The following is a 26,083-nucleotide window of genomic DNA, read 5'->3' as shown; positions in this document are numbered from 1 at the left end:
GGAGTTGAGAGTCATGAGCTGCAGTGAAAGGCTCGGAGAACCAAACGTCACTACGCTGAATGGTAGGAGGAGTAGCAGGGACATGTTAGCAACGTATACGATTCTAAGGGGGTATTAACACAGTGTTCGAAGTAGCAATGTTTCCAATGGGTAATAGTGGAGTGAGGGGGACCACAGAGGGAAACTGGATTGGCAAATAAGTCACAGGAACGTCAGAAAGTTTTCTTACTGTGTAAGAGCTGTAGATAAATGGAACGAATTAAATAATGATATTATTAAACACAAATACACAACTTTAAAAGCAAGTTCCACAGAAGAGTTATTACATTAACCAATTGATAGCTGAAAGGTGGATTTTAGGAGCAATATCTCCACCCAGCAAGCTAATCTTACTGAACACAGATATCAATAAGCACATTTAGATGCGTTCCCGCCCTTGACTTACAAACCAAGAGAGAGAACCACATAATACAGTGAGACGTATAAGATAACATAACTAACTTCGATAATGAACTGAGAAACAGTGGCGAGGAGGAGAGGATATACTAATGATGTAGCTAGAAGAGTTGTAGACAGGGTCTTTCTCACACATATACAGGTGGAAACATGAAGGAAGAGATTACCCATGAAGACAAGACCTGGCCTTCACATTAAATTACACCCGCACTGAGAACATTAAATATGAAATGCCATTCGTGTCGAGCAACCACTGCATTTTCGCCTTCAAATATGTAGTGGCAATGAAGTATAAAGAAGCAGGTTGTGTGTGTAGAAGATTCGCATACCGTAAAGACGAACAACATGGGATAAATTCATTCGTAGAGAGAATACCAAGAGACTGAGAACACAGAGGAAAAACGTCGTAAGACATATTGACGCACACGATAAGTTCAAGGACGGCGAAGGAGAAATATAAAGGTTCAAAGAGACAGAGGAACTAAGAAGAACATTAGGTTCGACATGCAGTTCCCGCATGCCATGCCCGGAGGCTGTACCCTGGGGCATTACCTGTAAGAAATACAGAGAACACAGATCATAATTGATTTACTATATATATATAGCAAAAAAACAAGGAACGAATATATAATAATACAAAAAGCATGAAAATGATAGCACCCGAGGCCATGAGCGGGCCACACCTGCTCTGTGGCTGCGTCAGGAGGAACACGTCTGGTACCCAAATAACACGAGAGAGGAGGAGACACACGGGCCACACCTGCTCTGTGGCTGCGTCAGGAGGAACACGTCTGGTACCCAAATAACACGAGAGAGGAGGAGACACACAAAGAATGATAGGGAAGTATGCGCAGCATCTTATGAATGATTTTCAGGAAATATTCAAGTTCAAGCCTGGCCTGCCACTGGCTAGGAGCTCTTAGCAAACAGATTTCTCTACAGGAAAGACTTACCGAAAAAGAAGTGCCACTAGAAAAGGTCAAGAAACAACTCCATGACTTACATGTGATGAGGGCACTCTAGGGCCAGACAAGCTCTCATAATGGATAATAAAATAAAGAGCAGAGGCGTTGTGTTGAACCCTTGCATCAATATTCAGCTCACACTGGAAAAATGGAGATTTTGCAAACTCTTAAAAATTGCTAATGTAGATAAAATATACACGAAAAGAGATGAGTCACTGAACTACAAATCAGTAGAATTAACTCTCAATCCCTGTAAGTTTCCGCAAAGATCGATCCGAAAGGGACTCATAGAACACCATCCAGTGAAGGAAAATCCTGCTCGACAAACTGAACAGAGTTTTACAAGATGACAGAAATATTAAAAAGAGAAAGAGACAATTGGCTCAAACTGTATCTTCCTTGACAGGAATGCGACCGTGGGCCAACCAAGGCTCCTCCTTGGAGTCTGAGAAGCAGGTTGGAGTATCTTGAAGAGTGTTAAGTTAGAGGGGAACAGTACCTCTTTGCTGGAAGTGAGACAACAGAGTGGAGAGAGCTAACGAGACCACCACCTGAAGGGTCGGCATCATGGCCCATCATGTTCCTAGTATACTTCAACGACCTGTCACTGGAAATAGTCTCCTTCGTATAAAAATTGCCTTATGATGTAAGGGAACTATGAGGAGAAAGCGCTAAGCCATTACGACTATATATATAAGCACTGGGAAGGGGTAAGGAAAAGGCTTTGGGATGGGACGGGAGGAAGGAATGGTGCCAAACGACTTGGACGGTCGGGAATTGAAGGTCGATCTGCATGAAGCGAGACCATCGCTTTACCATTCAACCCATGTAGTTGGGTTCCTTACGATGTAAAACTATAATGAGAAAAATTTGAGCAGATAGGTCAGTGATATTGAAAATAAACCAGCCACATGCAAAGACACATTCCCAGCCACAGCTACTGGAGACATTCACCCAGATATATAGGCCAATTTATGAGAATAGGAACAGGCGTGAGAAGTTCCGTAAAGCGGTAATGAACGATGAGGAGGAAGATTCCTACATCAAAAGACTAGAAACGTCTGGGAAGTAGATACAACCCCAACTCTAATGTCAGAGATCCACATTACCAGAATAATATCAGTAGTTTATGCCAAATTGGTCAAGGTCCGGATCCCTTTATGGAATTGACAGAAAAGAGCCTTCCGAATGCTAAAGATTACCTACGTGATACCAAGTGTCAAACGTGCAGCCCCGAAATTGAACTTTCTTTAAAAAAAAATCACAAAATAAAACCCAAAAGTGCAAAGATATGGAAAAAAGACTTGTATCTGAGCTGAGGGGCTTAAGCTATGTCGAATGACAGCAAACTTGACCTCACATCCTGGAGGAGGGAAGGCACAGAGAAGACATGATAACAACGTAAAAGATTCAACATACAACTGACAAAGTGAATCACCCAAAAATAAACGTGAATAGTGAATTTCATCTATGGCCCCTGTTCATCTATGACCGAACAGGGGCCATAGATGAAAAGGAGACACACAGAAGAGCCATAGAGATGTCAGCAAGACCTTCGAAATTCGAACTGGAAATATATGAAATAGAATAGACGAAGAAGTCATTGAAACATTCTCAACACACAAGTAGATGACCACATCACATTCTTCTGACCCTCAGTGTAAACACCTCGAGCATCACACACACACACACACACACACACACACACACACACACACACACACACACACACACACACACACAAACACAGTGTGTGTTGTGACAGACGAGGATTGCAGTGTCCTCCAAGAGGACCTGAACAGGTTACAGAGATGGTCAGAGAAATGGCTACTGGAGTTCAACTTACTTCTGGTCCATGGAAACGAGGGAGAGGTCTAACTTGTGCTTGGACTTGTACATGACCTCCTTCTGCGGCAGCTCCAGGAGGGAGGGAGGGCCGAAGGGCGTGCAGACGGCGAAGAGAGCCAAGGGCGCCTCTTCTGTTTTTCTGTTCTGGCCGTGGAGAACCTTGATTTTCCCTCGTACGTCCAGCCGCTGGGGGGAGAGGGCAGAGATGGTAGTGGGAAAGCATAAAAAGGGAGGGGTACAAAAGTGTGGAAAGGACGCACGTGGAGAATGACACAAGGAAAAAGGGGTAAACACGGGGAAACAAAAGGGAAAGGAATGGACAAAAGGTGAAGGAATGAGGTTGACAAAGGGAAGGGGGTGGGGGATGTAAGGGTGGTCAATGGAAGAGGGACTGGTATGGGGGGAAAAAGAAGGGGAAGATCACAGTTCAATGCATTGTTTGTTCACTTGAGATATTGTAATTCTTCAATTGACTGGACCAATTCATGCAAAATTGTTAAATGTAAATCAGTTAGTGAAAGAAATATTATTTAATCTTCGTGTCTAAAAAGTAGTAAGTTAGTTAATGTAAGTCCTGGATAATTTAGATTAGATAGCTTTGAAATTCATAAGATTTGTGACACGTATAAAAATTATGCAAAGAGTAATTGTATATGTTGCACATTCCGAGAATTTGGGAATAACCTAAACGCTCCTTCCATTATGTCACTTACTTTATTCAATATTTTGTTTACGGAACTTAATCCAATGAGGTGTAATGAACCCACCAAAGGCTTCTCTCTACTCCTTTATAATGGGCACCAACACAAACACAACATTATATATATATATATAATATATATATATATATATATATATATATATATATATATATATATATATATATATATATATATATATATATATATATATATATATATATATATATATATATATATATATTGAACCACTTCTCTTCAAGGGCTTCATTGAACCACAATGAAGCCCTTGGCGCTGGAGACAGAAATTGAGTACAAAAAAATATATGGAGAATTACTCTGGCAGGTCGACCAGTTTAATGTTATGTTTGTATAAACTAAGTTCTCAGAACGGACAAGTTTATCAACTCTTGGATCAGCTTTTGGAAGTCTTCACTAGAGGGGCTGGTCCCAAGCCTGCACACAGAAATAACACCACGTGGGACCAGAAGGCATGGCAGGATGTGCAGAATACCCCCGTTGAAGAGCAGAGGTGCAACAGGTACTCTGAGAGAGAACTCTAAAAACATCAGAGGCCAGAGACTGTGCAACAAGCTTTCACTACACATAAGGGGCATAACTGGCCAACCCCTCACAGTGTTCAAGAGAGAACTGGATAAGCACCTCCAAAGGATACCTGATCAACAAGGCTGTTATTCATACGTCAGGCTGCGAGCAGCCGCGTCCAGCAGCCTGGTTGACCAGTCCATCAACCAGGAGGCGTGATCAGAGACCGGGCCGCGGAGACCTTGACCCCCGGAATCACTGCAAGGTAACCGCAAGGTAACCGCAAGGTAACCACAAGGTAACGCCAAGGTAATCGCAAGATAACCGCAAGATAACCGCAAAGTAGCCACAAGGTAACCGTAAGATAACCGCTGGGTCCGTCTCGCCGCAGACCGGGCGAGACGGACTCATCATACTGGGAGCCACATTTAGCTCCAGGAGACATGACCCAGGACTCTTTCAAGCATTTCCCTAGCCACTTGCGACACCTATACAACCCTCCTCAATCATGGCGGCTTTGATTAAACATTGATTAATTGATTGATTATTGTAAACATTAATTACATTAATTAAACAATTTCTGAGCTTGGACATTTCACAACCCAAGGTTATTATAATTAGTATCATTATATATATATATATATATAATGATACTAATTATAATAACCTTGGGTTGTGAAATGTATATATATATATATATATATATATATATATATATATATATATATATATATATATATATATATATATATATATATATATATGTCGTACCTAGTAGCCAGAACGCACTTCTCAGCCTACTATGCAAGGCCAAATTTGCCTAATAAGCCAAGTTTTCCTGAATTAATATATTTTCTCAAATTTTTTTCTTATGAAATGATAAAGCTACTCATTTCATTATGTATGAGGTCAATTTTTTTTTATTGGAGTTAAAATTAACGTAGATATATGACCGAACCTAACCAACCCTACCTAACCTAACCTAACCTATCTTTATAGGTTAGGTTAGGTTAGGTAGCCGAAAAAGTTAGGTTAGGTTAGGTTAGGTAGGTTAGGTACTCGAAAAACAATTAATTCATGAAAACTTGGCTTATTAGGCAAATCGGGCCTTGAATAGTAGGCTGAGAAGTGTGTTCTGGCTACTAGGTACGACATATATATATATATATATATATATATATATATATATATATATATATATATATATATATATATATATATATATATATATATATATATATATATATATATGACAGTGTCAGACCACGGAGGAAAATTGAAACAGGAATTTCCTTAAGTACTTTCGTATATTAATACATCTTCAGAAGGAGTCACGGACTCCTGTATGTATTAATACTATTAATACATAATAATACATATTAATACATATTAATACTATTAATACATACTATTAATATATACATACAGATGTATTAATACATCTTCAGAACTGTTCACCCCTTCTGAAGATGCATTAATATATGAAAGTACTTAAGGAAATTCCTGTTTCAATTTTCCTTTGTGCTCTGACACTGTCACATTTTTAATCACGTGTTTATTTTTCGTGATTTACACACACACACACACACACACACACACACACACACACACACACACACACACACACACACACACACACACACACACACACACACACACACACACACACACACACTGGCGGACTGGCGAACAGTAACAAGTGGAGTACCTCAAGGATCGGTGCTGGGACCAATCCTCTTTCTAATTTACGTAAATGATATGTTTACAGGAGTGGAGTCATACATGTCAATGTTTGCAGATGACGCAAAATTAATGAGAAGAGTTGTGACAGACGAGGATTGTAGGATCCTCCAAGAGGACTTAAACAGGCTGCAGAGATGGTCAGAGAAATGGCTACTGGAGTTTAACACCAGTAAATGTATAGTTATGGAAATGGGATCAGGTGACAGGAGACCAAAGGGACAGTACACAATGAAGGGGAACAGCCTACCTGTAACGATTCGAGAAAGAGACCTGGGAGTGGATGTGACACCTAATCTAACTCCTGAGGCACATATAAATAGGATAACGACAGCAGCGTACTCTACACTGGCGAAAATTAGAACTTCATTCAGAAACCTAAATGAGGAAGCTTTTAGGGCGCTTTACACTGCCTACGTGAGACCCGTCTTAGAGTATGCCGCGCCATCATGGAGCCCCCACCTGAAGAAACACGTAAAGAAACTGGAGAAGGTTCAGAGGTTTGCGACGAGGCTTGTCCCAGAGCTACGAGGGATGGGATATGAAGAGCGGCTGAAGGAACTGAACCTTACGACACTAGAGAAAAGAAGGGAGAGAGGAGATATGATAGGGACATATAAAATACTCAGGGGAATTGACAAAGTGGAAATAGATGAAATGTTCACACGTAATAATAACAGAACGAGGGGATATGGGTGGAAACTGGAAACTCAGATGAGTCACAGAGATGTTAGGAAGTTTTCTTTTAGCGTGAGAGTAGTAGAAAAATGGAATGCACTTGGGGAACAGGTTGTGGAAGCAAATACTATTCATACTTTTAAAACTAGGTATGATAGGGAAATGGGACAGGAGTCATTGCTGTAAACAACCGATAGCTAGAAAGGCGGGATCCAAGAGTCAATGCTCGATCCTGCAAGCACATATAGGTGAGTACATATAGGTGAGTACACACACACACACACATATATATATATATATATATATATATATATATATATATATATATATATATATATATATATATATATATATATATATATATATATATATATATATATATATATATATATTCTCGTCTCCAGACTCGAACTGGAGACGGTTTGATTGGCAGTCCAGAACACCAGCCAGCCAGCCAGCCAGCCAGCCAGCCAGCCAGCCAGGCCCCAGCCCAACAATAATAGGAAAGAGATGCAACACATGCATTTGCTTTCTCACTGAAGCAACATGTTAATGGGATTTCATTTGCAAATAATAGTTGTAGTAGCAATAAAAATAACAGTAGTAGTAGTAGTATTGGTAGAAGCAGATGTAGAAGGAGTAGCAGTAGTATGGTAGTAGAAGTAAAAGTAGTTTTGTTTCATTGAGAAAAAAAGTAACTGTTGAACCTTTAATAAAGTTTTGAATAACAACTTCAAGTTAGAAGGCTATAAATTCTATCACATATTCCGTACATCAATCATTCAACCAACTATTATTCTCTGTTTTCCCTACTCTACTGAGAGAGAGGGAGAGACGGTGAGGGAGGGAAGGAGTGAGAGAGCGAGAGAGAGAGAGAGAGAGAGAGAGAGAGAGAGAGAGAGAGAGAGAGAGAGAGAGAGAGAGAGAGAGAGAGAGAGAGAGAGAGAGAGAGAGAGAGAGGGCGAATGAGGGGGAGAGTGGGTAAGGGTTGAAGATTGAGTGAGGGGGGGGCTGGAGGGGGGAGAGGGGAGGGGGAGGGGGGAGGGGGAGGGGGAGTGGGAGTGGCAGAGGACGGAGTACACGCGATCTCTCGATAATGTGTGGTGGTCGACCCCTAATACTCTTACCCGTGTGTGTGTGTGTGTGTGTGTGTGTGTGTGTGTGTGTGTGTGTGTGTGTGTGTGTGTGTGTGTGTGTGTGTGTGTGTGTGTGTGTGTGTGTGTGTGTGTGTGTGTATTCACCTAATTCGGCTTGTGGGGGTTGAGCTTCGGCTCCTTGGGTCTGCCTCTCAACCGTCAGTCTACTGATGCACAGATTCCTGAGTTTCTCGAGCTCTATCATATCTACATTTGAAACTGTGTATGGAGTCAGCCTCCACCACATCACTGCCTAGTGCATTCCATTTACTAACTACTCTGACACCTAAAAAGTTCTTTCTAATGTCTCTGTGGTTCATTTGGGTACTCAGTTTCCACCTGTGTCCCCTTGTGCGTGTACCACCCGTGTTAAATAATTCATCCTTGTCTACATTGTCAATTCCCCTGAAAATTTTGTATATGGTGATCATGTCTCCCCGATTTCCTCTGTTTTCCAGCGATGTGTGGTGCAGTTCACTCAGCCTTTCCTCGTAATTCATGCCTCTTAGTTCTGGGACTAGCCTAGTGGCATACCTCTGCACGTTCTCCAGCTTTGTGTTGTGCTTGAAAAGGTATGAGCTCCGTGCTGGGGCCGCATACTCCAGGATTGGTCACACGTACGTGGCATACAAGGTTTTGACAGATTCCTTACACAGGTTTCTGAAGGCAGTTCCGATGTAAGCCAGCCTCGCATACACCGTTGATGTTATTATTTGATGTGGGCTTCTGGAGACAGGTTTGGCGTGATATCAACTCCTAGATCTTTCTCTCTGTCCGTTTCGTGAACGACTTCATCTCCCATTCGGTAGACTGCCAGTCTCAAGAGAGACAAAAAAATATATATTGCCATTTCGGATGATGGTGTTATGTTCATATATACTAACTGCTATTACCTTAGTACTTTGTCCAGTCTTTGGTCTTGTTCGTGGTCAGGATGAAGGAGATGAGGTCCCTTCATCCTGTGATATGTTCATCTGTTCTTATCTTTCTTTGCTCCTGTGCTAATCACGTTGCAATTGTTTGGGTTGAATTCAAGTAGCAATTTAATGGCAACTTGAATTCATTAAATTTAATTCATTAAATTCATTAAATTGAATTAAAACACATCTGAAGAAATTAAATCATAGCAAGGGGGGGGGGGGGGAGGGAGTTTTTGTTTCTCTGTCTGTCTGTCGATTTAGCGGCCTTCATTTATGTCTATTTGAATATGGACGGGTCTGCCTTTTGTTCTAAACCTCTCTGTCTGCCTCTCCCTTCCCCATTTTTCTCCCCACTCCTCTTTCGTCTCCCTGTTCCTCCCTCCATCTCCCTCACTTCTCTCCCTCTCCCCCCTCCCTATCCTTTACCTCTCTTTACACTCCCTCCCTCGCCTCTTATCTCCACACTCTCCCTCTCCCTCCCTCCCTGCATCACCTCTCCCTCCCTCCCTGCATCACCTCTCTCCCCTCTCCCTCTCCCTCTCTCTCTGCATCACCTCTCCCTCTCCCAAATCTCTCCCTCCACGCTCTCACCCTCAGCGGGTCTGAGGGCGAGGAAGCACGTAGTGTCACCTCGCCAATTCCTCGTCAATAATAACGCCATTAACTGTTCCTGACAGCCAATTAGCCTCCACCTGGCTGGAAAGCTGTCGTTACACGGATGTCTGTCTGTGCCTGCCTCTCTTCCTGTCTGTCTTCCTGTCTGTCTGTTTGCTCGCCCTATTTCAGTCTACCTGTATGACTCTCTGTCTGTCTTACAGTCTGTCGGGTTATCTTTCTGTCTGTTTATTTTGCCTGTCTGTCTGTCTGTCTGCTTCCCTGCCTTGCTGTTTACCTGCCTGGGTCTGTCTATTTTCCTGTTTGTGTCTGCCTGTCTGTGTGTCTGTGGGAGGAGGACAGACACGCCTGGGAACACCTCGGGAAGGGTGACAGAATAGTCAGTTTAGCGGTGATGTTGGTCAGTCAGCCGGCAGGATGTCAGCCATGTCAGCCGTGGCGTGTGTATGTGCTCGGTGTCAGCAGATCGCGTCAGCCCGCAGCAGCAGCTGCTGAAGCTGTCAGCCTCACTACAAACCCGTGACGTTAAACTCCGCCAGTGACGTCACACACATAGCCATTAATGTCCCACGCTCGTTAAAGTCGGAATGTCCGTCATTTTCACCGTGCGTCGAGGGGGCAGCGCCCCTTCCCCAGATGACCTGAAGACAACGACCCTACACCGTAGTTACTTGATGGAATGATGGGAAATACAGGAAGGTTATCTTTCAGAGAAGTTGTGTGTGTGGGGAAGGGGGGATTGTTTACTGCTGTGACGTCATTGATGGTATTTCTGGTGGGGGGAGGGGAGTGGAAAGGGGGGAGGGGAAAGGGGGGAGACGCTTCATGACACGTTGTCAACTTCCCTCCTCCTCCTGCCCCCTACTCCCTGCCCCATCCATCTCCCCCCCCTCCCCCCTCCCCCCTTCTCAGTCAGCCTAGTGTCAAGGGTCATGACCTTGGCGAGTCTGAAGGAACATCTAGAGTGTTTTTTTTTTTTTTTTTTTTTGAGAATCAAATGCATTTATCTCCTCCTTCCCTCCCTCCCTCCCTCCCTCCCTCCCTCCCTCCCTCCCTCTCTCTCTCTCTCTCTCTCTCTCTCCCTCCCTCCCTCCCTCCCTCCCTCCCTCTCTCTCTCCCTCTCTCTCTCTCTCTCTCTCCCTCCCTCTCTCTCTCCCTCTCTCTCTCCCTCTCTCTCTCTCTCTCTGAGATGCAGTCATCAGTGTCAGAAAGTGAGAGAGCGCGGCATGTGGTGTCATACTGCACTGTCTTAAAATTGTGTCAACGAATTATATGGTGTCATGTGGTGCAATGTGTCATGCGGTCCGCAGGTAGCATCATGTGGTGAAGTATGGTGTCGTATGCCACTGTGTCATGTATATTAAAAATAAATTTATACCCATTTGTTATACCCTTTTCATCACTTTTTTCTTTTAAACTTCAATCTCGTGGCCCATTACCCTTTGTCGACCTGGAGAACTTTAATTAAGCTTCTTATTATTCTCTCTTTATATGGAAGGTTTCTAGTTGTTGGGACTAACTTTGTCATCCTTCTCTGTACGCGACCAAATGAATTTACGTCCATTCCCGCCAAACACACACCGAAACTACGACGTTGATACACCGTTCGAACAAGTTTTAACACCTCCTAATCAGTTATAACAACCAATATAGCAAGTTGTAACAACGTTCTAATACGTCATAAACACGTTAAGCCAAGATGTAACAACTTTATTACAAGTTGTAACAAGCGGAAAATAGAGATAGTTTCGGTTTGTGTTTCAAGGGTTCTGTCCTCCAGCGACCAAAATGGCCCTAACACGAGTAGGATAAAACTGAAGACCAACACCAGGTGTTATACTGCTAAAGCTTCTATAAATTATCCCAGAACCCTATATATGCCTGTTCGGAAAAAAAGGGGGCGCGGGGGAAGGTAGTAGTAGGGGGGTTCCAAATCCCCTTAGGGGGTAGGGGGTTCCAAATCCTTGGTAAGGGGGTTCCAAGGATTCCAAATCCTTGGTTCTAAATCCATGGTAGGGGGTTCCAAATCCTTATTGATCATGACCTCTAGATCTTTCGCACATTCTGACTTCGCAATTTCCTCACTATCAAGCTCGTATCTACCAACTCTGTCATCATTACCCAGTCTCAGAACCCTACACTTTTTTATTCAGTAAGCATCTGCCAAAATTACATTGTATTCCAAACGTATCTAGATCGTCTTGAAGCGAATTTGAATCCTCCCTTGAATTTATTTCCAGGATTTTTTTGTGTGTGTCCTCTGCAAATTTGCAAATATTGTTGCTCTCGGTTCTGTATTTAAATCTTTCACACACATTATATATATATATATATATATATATATATATATATATATATATATATATATATATATATATATATATATATATGTGTGTGTGTGTGTGTGTGTGTGAGTGAAAGATCTCACAGGTCTCAGATTGACAATGCGTCACTGGAGTCCTGCAGGAATCAGTCCTTGGACCTATACTGTTTTTGGTATATGTAAATGATCTCCCAGAGGGTATAGAATCGTTCCTCTCATTGTTTGCTGATGATGCAAAAATTATGAGGAGGATTAAGACAGCGGAAGATAGTAGGAGGCTACAAGATGACCTTGACAGACTGAATGAATAATCCAACAAATGGCCACTAGAGTTCAACCCGAGTAAATATAAGGTAATGAAACTAGGCGATGGAAACAGGAGGCCAGACACAGCATATAGAATAAGAGATGAAGTACTTCATGAAACGGACAGAGAGAAAGATCTAGGAGTTGATATCACACCAAACCTGTCTCCTGAAGCCCACATAAAAAGAATTACGTCTGCGGCATATGCGAGGCTGGCTAACATCAGAACAGCGTTCAGGAACCTGTGTAAGGAATAGTTCAGAATCTTGTACACCACATATGTAAGACCAATCCTGGAGTATGCGGCCCCAGCATGGAGCCCGTACCTTGTCAAGCACAAGACGAAGCTGGAAAAAGTTCAGAGGTATGCCACTAGACTAGTCCCAGAACTAAGAGGCATGAGTTACGGGGAAAGGCTGCGTGAAATGCACCTTACGACACTGGAAGACAGAAGAGTAAGGGGAGACATGATAACCGGCTACACAATTCTCAGGGGAATTGATTGGGTTGACAACGACAAACTCTTTAGCACGGGTGGGACACGAACAAGGGGACACAGGTGGAAACTTAGTACCCAAATGAGCCACAGTGACGTTAGAAAGAATTTTTCAGTGTGAGAGTAGTTAACGGATGGAATGCATTAGGCAGTGATGTGGTGGAGGCTGACTCCATACACAGTTTCAAATGAAGATATGATAGATCCCAGTAGGCTCAGGAATCTGAACACCAGTTGATTGACAGTTCAGAAGCGGAACCAAAGAGCTAAAGCTCAAGGCCGTAAGCACAACTAGGTGAGTACACGACACAGGACACCACCAAATAGCAACAACTATCCACACTGCCAACTACCAACCACCACAATATAACTACAGTATTCACAATCTCTATACCTACCACCCCCATCCCCACCCCCCATCCCCATCCCCACCCCCCATCCCCCCTTCCCCACCCACGACCCCTCACCACGACCACCACCCCCATCACCACCCATCACCCACTACCCCCCCCCCCCCCCCACAGACCACCACCCCAAGCCCAGCTCAGCCCAGACTTAGCCCGGGCCGCCAGCAAAAAGCCTGGCCATCCATCACCACAGAAATTACAGAGCAGCGCCAAGTTTCTGGCCGGCGCGAAAGGACAAATCCATAACGCGACGATTTCATGGTTGGGAAAATTATCAAGTGAAAATTTGGTTTATTGCAGAGAGGTTCTGAAATATTTGTGTGTGGAGGTATATATATATATATATATATATATATATATATATATATATGTGTGTGTGTGTGTGTGTGTGTGTGTGTGTGTGTGTGTGTGTGTGTGTGTGTGTGTGTGTGTGTGTGTGTGTGTATGTGTGTGTGTGTTGAATATGACCGAAAGGGTAAGAAAGGTGAAACGCCATGCAACCTCTGGAGAGTCAACTAACACAACTCTTGTACCCCCTATTAGACTGTTTTACAGTAACTTCGACAACAGGGCTCCATCAAGGAACACATAATCTCCTCTCACAACCAGACCATCACCAGAGAAATCTTAACAAGCAACACAGAAATCATCGATAGATACAGCAATAGCAGGAGACTCGACATCAGCGAGGCACTACACATCAAAAAGTCAACACCAGCAATCAACAGCCAACTAACACAACTATATTCTACCCACTTCAACACAACGAACCAACATAGAAGCAGCAAGAGAAAATATGGGCCAATAGGCCTTCTGTAGTTACTTTCATTCGTATGCTCTTATTTGCAATATATACCCATTGATTCGTGTTCTGGCTTTTGTCACCTCACCCAAAAACATTTGTGTCATATAACCTCCCCCAAAACGAATATAAGCATGAAATGATATGTGTAAACCTGTCCTTGAAAATGTGAGAAGTCCTTGCGCAACGCTTTTAGGCGTTGCGCAAGGACCATAAATAGTTGTAGTTGTGACAACTAACACAACACCTATACCCCCTATTAGACTATTTTACAGGAACTTCTTTTCCACAGCTCATAAAACAGAGGAAAGGGTCCTGAAAGATATTGTTAATAGAAACGTTATCCCTACAGACAGAAATCAGAGGATACAACTGACGATTTACTATAAAACCAGAAAAACGGCCAGCCTACTCATGAGAAACTCTCCAGACACAAAGCAGAACGCTTTAAAAGAGACCAACGTCGTCTATGCCTTCAAATGCCCACTTGGGGACTGTAAGCTCTAAAAAACCCAGTATATAGGCAAGACAACAACATCTCTTTCTAGGCGTTTAACGATGCATAAACAACAGGGCTCCATTAAGGAAAATATAATCTCTTCCCACAACCAAACCATCGCCAGAGAAATCCTAGTAAACAACACAGAAATTATCGATAGATACAGCGATAGCAGGCGACTTGACGTTTGCGAGGCACTACACATTAAGAAGTCAACACCAGCAATCAACAGCCAATTAATGCACAACTATATTCTACCCACCTCAAGACTCCGCTCCAATATAGAAGCATCAAGAAATATGGACCAATAGGCTTTCTACAATCACTTCCATTTCAATACCCATTGTTTCGTGTTCTGTCTTGTGTTGATGAAATTAATACCCTATTAATGCCACCTCTTGTTCTGTCTTGTGTTGATGAAATTAATACCCTATTAATGCCACCTCACCCCATCCACCTCACTCAAATGTAGATATAAACAAAATCGGAGATGCGTAAGTTCTATTCAGTTGTGTATTTGTAAACTAAAGTCTTTGAAAATGTAATAAGTTTTACGAAACGCGCTCGTGTCGCGTCAGACTAGAAATAAAAATGAATTTTGGAGAATTGATTTTTGAATTACCTCCATCAGTGAAAAGAAATGTACGAAAGATTGAGAAAATTCGTGTTAGAATTATTAATCTTACTTTTTCGGTCATATTTAATAATATATGTCTACAGGAAAGACTGCTACCAAAATATACTAATATATATATATATATATATATATATATATATATATATATATATATATATATATATATATATATATATATATATATATATATATATATATATATATATAACTGAAAACTCACACCCCAGAAGTGACTCGAACCCATACTCCCACAACTGGTATGTACAGGGACGCCTTAATCCGCTTGACCATCACGACCGGACAAAAGGAAGTGATAGCCGAGGCTATATGAACCACTTCCCCGCCGGCACTCGGATGGTAATCTTGGGCATAGCATTTTATCAAATCACCTCATTCTTTGGGGCACACGTGAGGAACACAAATGCAAACAAGCCTGAATGGTCCCCAGGACTATATACAACTGAAAACTCACACCCCAGAAGTGACTCGAACCCATACTCCCACAACTGGTATGTACAGGGACGCCTTAATCCGCTTGACCATCACGACCGGACAAAAGGAAGTGATAGCCGAGGCTATATGAACCACTTCCCCGCCGGCACTCGGATGGTAATCTTGGGCATAGCATTTTATCAAATCACCTCATTCTTTGGGGCACACGTGAGGAACACAAATGCAAACAAGCCTGAATGGTCCCCAGGACTATATACAACTGAAAGTCCGGTCGTGATGGTCAAGCGGATTAAGGCGTCCCTGTACATACCAGTTGTGGGAGTATGGGTTCGAGTCACTTCTGGGGTGTGAGTTTTCAGTTGTATATAGTCCTGGGGACCATTCAGGCTTGTTTGCATTTGTGTTCCTCACGTGTGCCCCAAAGAATGAGGTGATTTGATAAAATGCTATGCCCAAGATTACCATCCGAGTGCCGGCGGGGAAGTGGTTCATATAGCCTCGGCTATCACTTCCTTTTGTCCGGTCGTGATGGTCAAGCGGATTAAGGCGTCCCTGTACATACCAGTTGTGGGAGTATGGGTTCGAGTCACTTCTGGGGTGTGAGTTTTCAGTTGTATATAGTCCTGGGGACCATTCAGGCTTGTTTGCATATATATATATATATATATATATGTATGTATGTACACATACTATAGATGGGTATCAGGCGGTACTCGGGATATTCTGTTTCTTCTTCAATCCCCTATTCCACTCCTTTTCTCCCAGCTCCCTCTCCTACCATTTGACCCACTCATCCCCATCCCCTTTTCTCCACTTCTGTCCTTACTCTGTCCTTCCATTTTCCCCTTCCTCACCATCCCCCTTCCTCTCTTTTCCTCTCCGGGGCCGGGGAGCCGGGCGGCCGAGCGGACAGCACGCTGGACTTGTGATCCTGTGGTCCTGGCTTCGATCCCAGGCGCCGGCGAGAAACAATGGGCAGAGTTTCTTTCACCCTATGCCCCTGTTACCTAGCAGTAAAATAGGTACCTGGGTGTTAGTCAGCTGTAACGGGCTGCTTCCTGGGGGTGGAGGCCTGGTCGAGGACCGGGCCGCGGGGACACTAAAAAGCCCCGAAATCATCTCAAGATAACCTCCCCCCCCCTTCCCCATTTGTCACCTCTTGTCCTCCCCCTCTTCTTCCTTCTCCCCAATTTCCTTGTCCTTTGCTACTTCTCTCATTTCCCTTTCACTCATAAAATGTATTATTATGAAGCCCCCCCCCTCCTCCCTCACCCAAATCTCTCCCTCCTCCTCCTCCTCCTCCTCCTCCTCCTCCTCCCTCACCCAATTCTCTCCCTCCTCCTCCTCCCATCCACTCCTGCTTTCCTCCCTCTTCCCCTTCTCTCCGAAAATATATTATTAGGAAATTGTGTAGTTAAACTTCACACTTTACTGACATGTTATTCCTCACCTCATAACCCCACTTATTGGGGGGTAGGGGAGGAAATCTGGGGAGGACTTCCTCACCCCCCCCCCACCTCTCTCCCACCACCTTGGTTCCCTCTTCCCCCCTCCCCCCCCCCCCACCTGCTCCCCCTGCCTCTCCCCTCTTTCCATTCTCTCAGAAAATACATTATTAAGAAAATATGCTGGTAAACTTCCCACTCTACGGACATGTCCTTCCCAAAATTCACCCCCTTCCCCTCCTCTCCCCCTTCCTCTAACTTCCCCACCACCTTGTCTCCCCCCCCCCCCCCCGTTCCTCCTCATCCTTCCCACCTTTCCCTCCCCCCCCGTCCCATCCCAAATCATTATCCTGACCCCTTCCCAGTGATATATATATAGTCGTTAATGGCTTGGCGCTTTCCCCTGATAGTTCCCTTCCCTTATATTTTGCTTTATTAGTGATCTTTACAAGTTACAGTTAGTTACAAGCTGACGAATACAATGAAAGGTTACAGGTTATCATCTAAGTGTCGAGTGCCAGGGTCGACCAGGAGCCCAGATCGACCCTGTATATAAAATACATTTCCGAGTGGTTAAAAGCTATATTAGAGTTGTAGAGAAGCGGCCGGTCAGCTCTCATGGATCTCGTGAGGGTCGCCATGGGAGCCGACTCCCTTCTAATAGGAGCAATAGGGCACACATCCCTGACCCGGCCATGTTGGTCACCTACCCATCCCTAATCACAGTGCAAAGTTGGGTAAGGCCAAACCCTATATATATATATATATATATATATATATATATATATATATATATATATATATATATATATATATATATATATATATATATATATATATATATATATATATATATATCCTTTGCTACTTTGCTACTTACTTAGTGCTCTTATTCCTACTAAAGCAGTCCAGAGTGGACGCTTGTGTTCACAGCGGACATATATGGACGTGTTTAGTGTGAGGTATATATTTTGATGTATTTATTTACTCTATATACACAGGAGTTCTTACATTGTTTTAAAGTCAGTAGCACGCATAGCGTTTCGAGCAGGTTCTTAATCCTAATTTTCCCCGTTTAACAACCAGGTACCCATTCTCTGCTGGGTGAACATAGGCTTGCAGATAAAGATTGGCGCCCAGTCAATCCTCCTCCTCCTCCCCGGCCTGGATACGAACCCAGGACAAATCGCGCTCGAAGCGCGGGGCTAGTGTCACCACTGAGCCACGGAGACCGCGTCAATCTTAGTTATTACTTGTATAAAGGAGGAAATGTATATGTTTATCTCTCAGAATGTTTGGTAATATGTTTATTGTTTGTGATGTGTGTCTATGTATGTATTAACACGTTGTACTGAACGGGGTGAGAATAGCTCGAGCTACCTCATCCCTTTGTGTGTATTTTACCTCAATAAACTTATTTCAATTTCAATTTCTATTTCAATCTTAGATATGGACGGTTCAATATCATTATCTAGAATTATGCGCGAACAGAACAATTATTTTTTTTAATAAATATCAGTAAACAGAATTCATTTATTCATTCCCCCATTTGTCGGCGGTCGGCGTTCAATCCCCGACCGTCCAAGTGGTTGGGCACCATTCCTGTCCCCCGTCCAATCCCAAATCCTTATCCTGACCCCTTTCAAGTGCTATATAGTCGTAATGGCTTGGTGCTTTCCTTTCATAATTCCTTCCTTCATTCATTCATTCCCCCCCCACCTCCCTCCCTCCACCTCCCCACCCAATAGTTTCTTCCCTATTCGGTGGGGAAAGGGAGGAACTGATAGGAGAGATGTAGCTGATGATAGGGAAGAGGGGGAGGGGGTAGATTGGATGGGTAGTGTTAACACTGGAGGGGATGGAGGGGATGGGGGTGATGGGGGGTGATGGGGGGTGATGGGGTGGCAGTGTGGGTTTTCTAGTAAGATGGGGAGTGGGGTATGGGGCTCCATGGAAGGTGGAATTGTGCGGAAGTGGGGGGTGGGGGGGGGATTAGTGGGTGGAAAGGAGGCAGCGAGAGGGAGGGAGGGAGGGATGGGGGAAGGAAAGGTAGGGAGAGCAGAAGCGGATGTCCACATGAGAGCATTTTACCTTTATGTTATGAGGGAGGAGCCTTGGGTCCGCCCCGAGGACGCTCGCGGAAATTAGGTAAATGTAGGGGTGATGGGGAGCTTGGGGTGATGGGGAGCTTGGGGAGATGGGGAGCTTGGGGTGATGGGATGCTTGGGGTGATGGGGAGCTTGGGGTGATGGGATGCTTGGGGTGATGGGGTGCTTGGGGAGCTGTGGGTGATGGGGTGCTTGGGGTGATGGGGAGCTTGGGGTGTTGGGGTAATGGGGGGCTTGGAATGATGGGGTGCTTGGGATGATGGGCTGCTTGGGGAGCTTGGGGGTGATGGGGAGCTTGGGGTGCTTGGGGGTGATGGGGAGCTTGGGGGTGATGGGGAGCTTGGGGTGCTTGGGGGTGATGGGGAGCTTGGGGTGCTTGGGGGTGATGGGGAGCTTGGGGTGCTTGGGGGTGATGGGGAGCTTGGGGTGCTTGGGGTGTTGGGGTAATGAGGTGCATGGGAGGATGGGGTGCTTGGGGTGATGGGGTGCTTGGATTGATGGGGTGCTTGGAGTGATGGAGTGCTTACAGGGTAAGATTGCAAGACATTAAGAAGTCAACGACATCATCAAGAGGAGCCTCGCCACAGCCCGCTGCCCGGCACAAAGAGAACCACACTTATCCAGACCTAACGACCCTCAGAAGCGCCCTGATGGGGTCACCTTGCTACCTTGGAAGGATGGCAAGCAAGTGGTATGGGACTACACGTGCGCTGCCACACTGGCCAGTACCTACCTCCACTACAGCACACGTGAAAGCGGTGGTGCTGCTTCTTTCAGGGAATCGCAGAAAATTATTAAATACAGAGGTCTAGCACACTGCTACAGCTTTGTTCCGATCGGCTCAGAGACTCTCGGTTCGTGGGGAAAATGTGCATTTAATTTACTAAAGGAATTAGGGGACAAATTGATCGGCGCTACAAAAGACCAGAGAGGGGAAAGTTTTTTGTTCCAGCGCCTCAGTGTCGCGATTCAGAGGGGAAATGCTTGATGCATCTTGGGCACGAGTCCAACTATGGAGGAATTCGAAGAAGTGTTTGACTTGCAACAATGATCGGATCTGTCCGTGACATTTATCAGTGTTTCCCAATGACGTGTTCTTCACATTACCTGTATTGGTTGTGTTGTGTGTGTGTTAAGGCCACATTTTGTAATCATGTAATTGTGTAGAATAAATTTCCCTATATATATATATAAATATATAAGGGGGGGGGGGTGGTAGAATACAATATGTACCAGTGCACGAGAGAGCCCGACAAGGCTCTCCCGGGTGTTGCATATCGTCTTCTTCGAGGCTTAAGGGTCCCTACAAGCAACCAAAGGTGGTACCCCCTCTGTACTCAGCACTCAGACCAACTATATTGAAAGCCAAGAGACAATCCAGCTGGGACAGTCCCATTGCAAACAAAGAAGCCACAGATTTGCTGGAGGCAGCAACAATCCCCAGTGATCGTGCACGCCTCACAGCTGTGCAGGCTCCCCATGCAGGGGACTTCCTTTTGGCAGTCCCTATGTCTGCGACAGGCACACGTCTTGATCCGCAGTAGCTCTGTATTACTGTCGCTGCCAACCTTGCTGCCCTTATTCACACTGTTCATAGGTTATCTTGAGGTTATCTTGAGATGATTTCGGGGCTTTAGTGTCCCCGCGGCCAGGTCTTCGACCAGGCCTCCACCCCCAGGAAGCAGCCCGTGACAGCTGACTAACACCCAGGTACCTATTTTCCTGCTAGGTAGCAGGGGCATAGGGTGAAAGAAACTCTGCCCATTGTTTCTCGCCGACGCCCGGGATCGAACCCGGGACAACAGGATCACAAGTCCAGTGTGCTGTCCGCTCGGCCGACCGGCTCCCTAGGGGTGCTTACTGGGTAAATACACCTTACAAATAGGTGTATTTGCGGCGAGGCAGATGCAGACAAATATAGATTGCATGGCCTACACTGTGGAAAATCTGGCGGCTGGCACTCTAGACACGACGAAGTCAATGATATCATTAAAAGGTGCCTTGCCTCTGCCGAGTGTCCAGCAGAGAGAGAGAGAGAGCCCTGCAATCTATTGAACCGTAACTCTGCTATCTTTGCCGGCCGACCAGATGGAATCATACTGCGCCCTTGGCAGACAGTTAGCGTGGGACTACACTTGCATATCCACCCTGACAATCACATACATTGTTACCTCTCTGTCGGCCAAGCAGGAACCGCAGCAACTCACACAGAAAGAAACAAGTCAGCCAAGTACAGGGAAATAGATCACCGATACAACTTCGTTCCAATAGGATCTGAGACCTTTGAGGTTATCTTGAAATTATCTTGAGATGATTTCGGGGCTTAGCGTTCCCGCGGCCCGGTCCTTGACCAGTCCTCGATTTTGTTACACACCCCCCAGGAAGCAGCCCGTAGCTGCTGTCTAACTCCCAGGTACCTATTTACTGCTAGGTGAACAGGTGCATCAGGATGAAAGAAACTCTCCCATTTGTTTCCGTCTCCACCGGGGATCGAACCTGGAACCTCAGAACTACGAATCCGAAGCGCTGTCCACTTAGCTGTCAGGCCCCATTGGGGAGAGAGTGCAAGAGAGTTTCTTAAGGATCTTGGTTCCAGGCTAATTGACATCACAAGACACCCTACAGCGGCAAGTTTTCTCTTCCAGCGCCTCAGTGTCGCGATCCAGAGGGGGAATGCCCGCTGCGTCCTCGGTTCCTGCCCGGCGTCGGAGGAGTTCGAAGAAATCTACAGCCTCTAGGAAACAAATTTCCCCCCTATTTCCTCATAATGTTCTCTTTTTGTAAACAATCAGATATGTAACTGTATAACCTTGTATAACAAAGTGAACAATATAAAAAAGGGGGTGGTAGAAGAAGCGAACACTCAGAGTTCGTATTCTGAACACATCGTATCGTAGTATGCACACACGTATTCAGAGTTACATGGCAAGTATTTCTCTGAATGTTCTGTGTTCTCTTACATATATATATATATATATATATATATATATATATATATATATATATATATATATATATATATATATATATATATATATATATATCTTGGTTACTTATCAAATGTGTACGCTGGATTCGTCATCAAGTCAATCCCCTTTTACATTTAGTATAGCTCAACCTTGCCTTTACCCTCACTGTCGTGCCCCACCCTCACTATTATTCCTCCCCTCCCCTCCCTTCCCCTCCCCAAGTCTAGTATCTCCTCCCCTCCCTGATCCCCCCCTTCCCTCGACCCCCCCTTGCCCTCCCCCCACACCTCACCGCCAACAATCAGTGCCTTGGAAGCGGAAATGGCGACCAATTTAACGTTTGTAAACGGATGGTGTCACCCAATTCACCACCTTCCATCCCTTCCTCTTTCCTCCCCCCCCCCCCTCCAAATAAATCCCCCCCCACCCACGTAATCTCCTAGAGCCGCCCCCCTTCCAATAAACCACTTCAGCTACCCCCCAATACCCCCCTATTTACCACCATCTCCTGCACTACCCCCTACCACCACATCCCCCCCACTACCCGCAACCCACCCCTCACACCACCCATTGCTACCACCAACACCCAAATTGCGCGCCCACTCCCCCTCCTTCTCCCCTTCCACCGGTTAATCCCCTCCAACCCCCCTCCCCCCTCAACCCAAGAACCCACCCCCACTACCACCCCCAACCCTCCTCCTCCTCCTCCTCCTCCCTCTCCAATTTGACCACCTAGTTGACTAAAGCAATTGGGAGTACGACTGCAATAAGGAGCGGTACACATGCTTTTATTTCGTCCCTAATGACTCATTACCTGCTGGTCTGGAAAGGAAACTGAGCCAGTTAATTGTGTGAGGTAGGAAGCAGGCCACTAAATGAAGTGAAATAAACGAGGTACTGGGAAAAAAAACCTGGGGGGTTACAGAGGGCGGTGTGTGTGTGTGTGTGTGTGTGTGTGTGTGTGTGTGTGTGTGTGTGTGTGTGTGTGTGTGTGTGTGTGTGTGCGCGTGTGTGTGTGTGTGTGTGTGTGTGTGTGTGTGTGTGTGTGTGTGTGTGTGTGTGTGAGTGTGTGTGTGTGTGTGTGTGTGTGTGTGTGTGTGTGTGTGTGTGTGTGTGTGTGTGTGTGTGTGTGTGTGTGTGTGTGTGTGTGTGTGTGTGTGTGTGTGTGAGTGTGTGTGTGTGTGTGTGAGTGTGTGTGTGCTCCGTGTAGGAAGCATTTTATTTTTTTTATAGTGGTAGAATATTTTATATTAATTTAAATGTGATCCATGAACACGCAATGAAAATAAAAGCGGATATAAGACTATTCGCAGACAGACACACACACACACACACACACACACACACACACACACACACACACACACACACACACACACACACACACACACACACACACACATGTGTGTGTGTGTGTGTGTGGGAACACAGATGGTCAGAGAAGGAAACACAGATGGTCAGAGAAATGGCTACTGGAGTTCAACACGAGTAAATGTAAAGTTATGGAAATGGGACTAGGAGATAGGAGACCAAAGGGACAGTACACAATGAAGGGGAACAGCCTACCTGTAACGACGCGTGAAAGAGACCTGGGGGTGGACGTAACACCTAATCTATCTCCTGAGGCACATATAAATAGGATAACGACAGCAGCGTACTCTACACTGGCAAAAGTTAAAACATCATTCAGAAACCTAAGTAAGGAGGCATTTAGGGCGCTTTACACTGCCTACGTAAGGCCAGTCTTAGAGTATGCCGCCTCATCATGGAGTCCCCATCTGAAGAAGCATATAAGGAAATTGGAAAAGGTTCAGAGGTTTGCAACGAGACTCGTCCCAGAGCTACGAGGGATGGGGTATGAGGAGCGCTTGAGGGAACTGTATCCTTACGACACTAGAAAGAAGAAGGGAAAGGTGGGGACATGATAGGAACGTATAAAATACTCAGTGGGATTGACAGAGTGGACATAGACGAAATGTTCACTGGGAATAGTAACAGAACGAGGGGACATGGGTGGAAGCTGGAAACTCAGATGAGTCACAGAGATGTTAGGAAGTTTTCTTTTAGTGTGAGAATAGTTGAAAAATGGAATGCACTTAAGGAACAGGTTGTGGAAGCAAACTCTATTCATAATTTTAAAACTAGATATGATAGGGAAATAGGACCATAGTCATTACTGTAAAGAACCGATGGCTCGAAAGGCGGGATCCAAGAGTCAATGCTCGATCCTGCAGACACAACTAGGTGAATACAATTAGGTGAGTAAACACACACACACCACCTACCAAGAACCCAGAGGTGTTGTCCAGCAGACATCGGAAACGGACAGTGAAGTTCCTCTCCAAGGCGGTCTGGTCGCCGTGGAGGGCCTCCTGGAGCGTCAGCTGGGCCTGGTCTGGAGTGAGGTGAGAGTTCCACATGAGCTGCCTCTGGAGTTCCTCTCGGTCTTCCGAGTGCACCAGCTCATATACACTCTGGTGGACGATGTCACTCTGCGGATTAAGGAAAAGAGAGAGAGAGAAAATGGGTTAGTGCAAGTGCCAAATTGAGCGTGAACTCTCTTAAATGTAACGAAGTGTGTGAGGTAACCAACAGGTTCCAGGATATGATCTTGGGGCACTCCACCTACACCGGGTTATCACTCTCAAGAGTCGAGAGCTATATATATAAGCTCTCAACTTATATATATATATATATATATATATATATATATATATATATATATATATATATATATATATATATATATATATATATATATATATATATATATATATATATATATATATAAGCTGTATATACAAGGATCAGGATAAATCCTGAATCTTTGATTTACAAGTTTTCAGTTGATCAATAATCCATGATTATTGAGTTTGATTCCACAGTCTTTCGCTCTTGACTTTTCCATATGCATATAGGAAAAGCAGGTTTGTTATCTTTGTATTACGTGTGACCTTCCAGCTATCTCTGCCTTGCACGCACGCACGCACGCACACACGTATGCGCGTATGCATGCACGAACGCAATCAAGGACACACAAACACACACACACACACACACACACACACACACACACACACACACACACACACACACACACACACACACACACACACACACACACACACGCGCGCGCGCGCACACACACACACACGCACACACACACACACAAACTGTATCAACTTTACATCGGTTGCTGTAAACAGCCGATGGCTAGAAAGGCGTAATCCAAGAGTCAGTGCTTGATCCTGCAAGCACAAATAGGTGAGTACACACCTAGGAGAGCACATGTAGGTGTACACACATGGAAGAGCACATACAGGTATACACACCTAGGAGAGCACATACAGGTGCACACACCCAGGAGAGCACATACAGGTGTACACACCCAGGAGAGCACACACAGGTGTACACACCCAGGAGAGCACATACAGGTGTACACACCCAGGAGAGCACACACAGGTGTACACACCCAGGAGAGCACATACAGGTGTACACACCCAGGAGAGCACATACAGGTGTACACACCCAGGAGAGCACATACAGGTGTACACACCTGGGAGAGCACAGGTGTACACACCCAGGAGAGCACACACAGGTGTACACACCTGGGAGAGCACAGGTGTACACACTCCCACTCGCTAATATGAACGGAAGTCTGGTGCTCCAATTAAAAAGGATAACCATCTCGCAGTTTCCTTCGTTATCGCTCGCGAAACCTTCCCTGATTGACAATTTTTCAGGCAGTTTGCGAGCGAAACTGGTTTGTCGGAGGAAGTTGGTAACGAGGTGAATCAGGTGGTTAGAGGAAGCCAAGTGTAGGTGGCAGAGGTGGAGTGGTAGGGGGGTTGGGAGTTGGAGGGGAATGGTAGTGAGGGAGGGAGTGAGGAAGAATGAGATATGGTGAGGGGGAGGAGGGAGGTAAAATGGAGAAGGGGGGGGGGCAGGTGAGGGTTGACTTGCATGGAGGGGGGGAGGGGGAAGGAACAGGCGAATATGCAACCGAAAACTCACACACCCCCAGAAGTGATTCGAA

At 45.0% G+C, this 26,083-nt stretch overlaps 1 protein-coding gene across 5 annotated transcripts in view; it reads right to left on the bottom strand.

Moving 5' to 3' along the window:
* Positions 1 to 26,083, bottom strand: part of ss (spineless) — a 141,792-nt gene that overhangs the window by 42,531 nt on the left and 73,178 nt on the right. For all 5 annotated transcript variants that reach the window (XR_011228001.1, XR_011228000.1, XR_011227998.1 and 2 more), the window contains exons 2-3: positions 24,333 to 24,539; positions 3,268 to 3,455 (exon numbers count right to left, since the gene is read on the bottom strand). Coding sequence is in view for 1 of the 5 variants with exons in the window: in XM_069321915.1 (XP_069178016.1) it covers positions 3,268 to 3,455; positions 24,333 to 24,467 (323 nt within the window). In the remaining 4 variants the exon portion in view is untranslated. The remainder of the gene's footprint in view (positions 1 to 3,267; positions 3,456 to 24,332; positions 24,540 to 26,083) is intronic.

Source organism: Procambarus clarkii, chromosome 10 (assembly GCF_040958095.1).
Source record: "Procambarus clarkii isolate CNS0578487 chromosome 10, FALCON_Pclarkii_2.0, whole genome shotgun sequence".
Lineage (NCBI taxonomy): Eukaryota > Metazoa > Arthropoda > Malacostraca > Decapoda > Cambaridae > Procambarus > Procambarus clarkii.
Note: the sequence above shows the minus strand (reverse complement) of the source record. Positions and strands in the feature narration are given on the sequence as shown.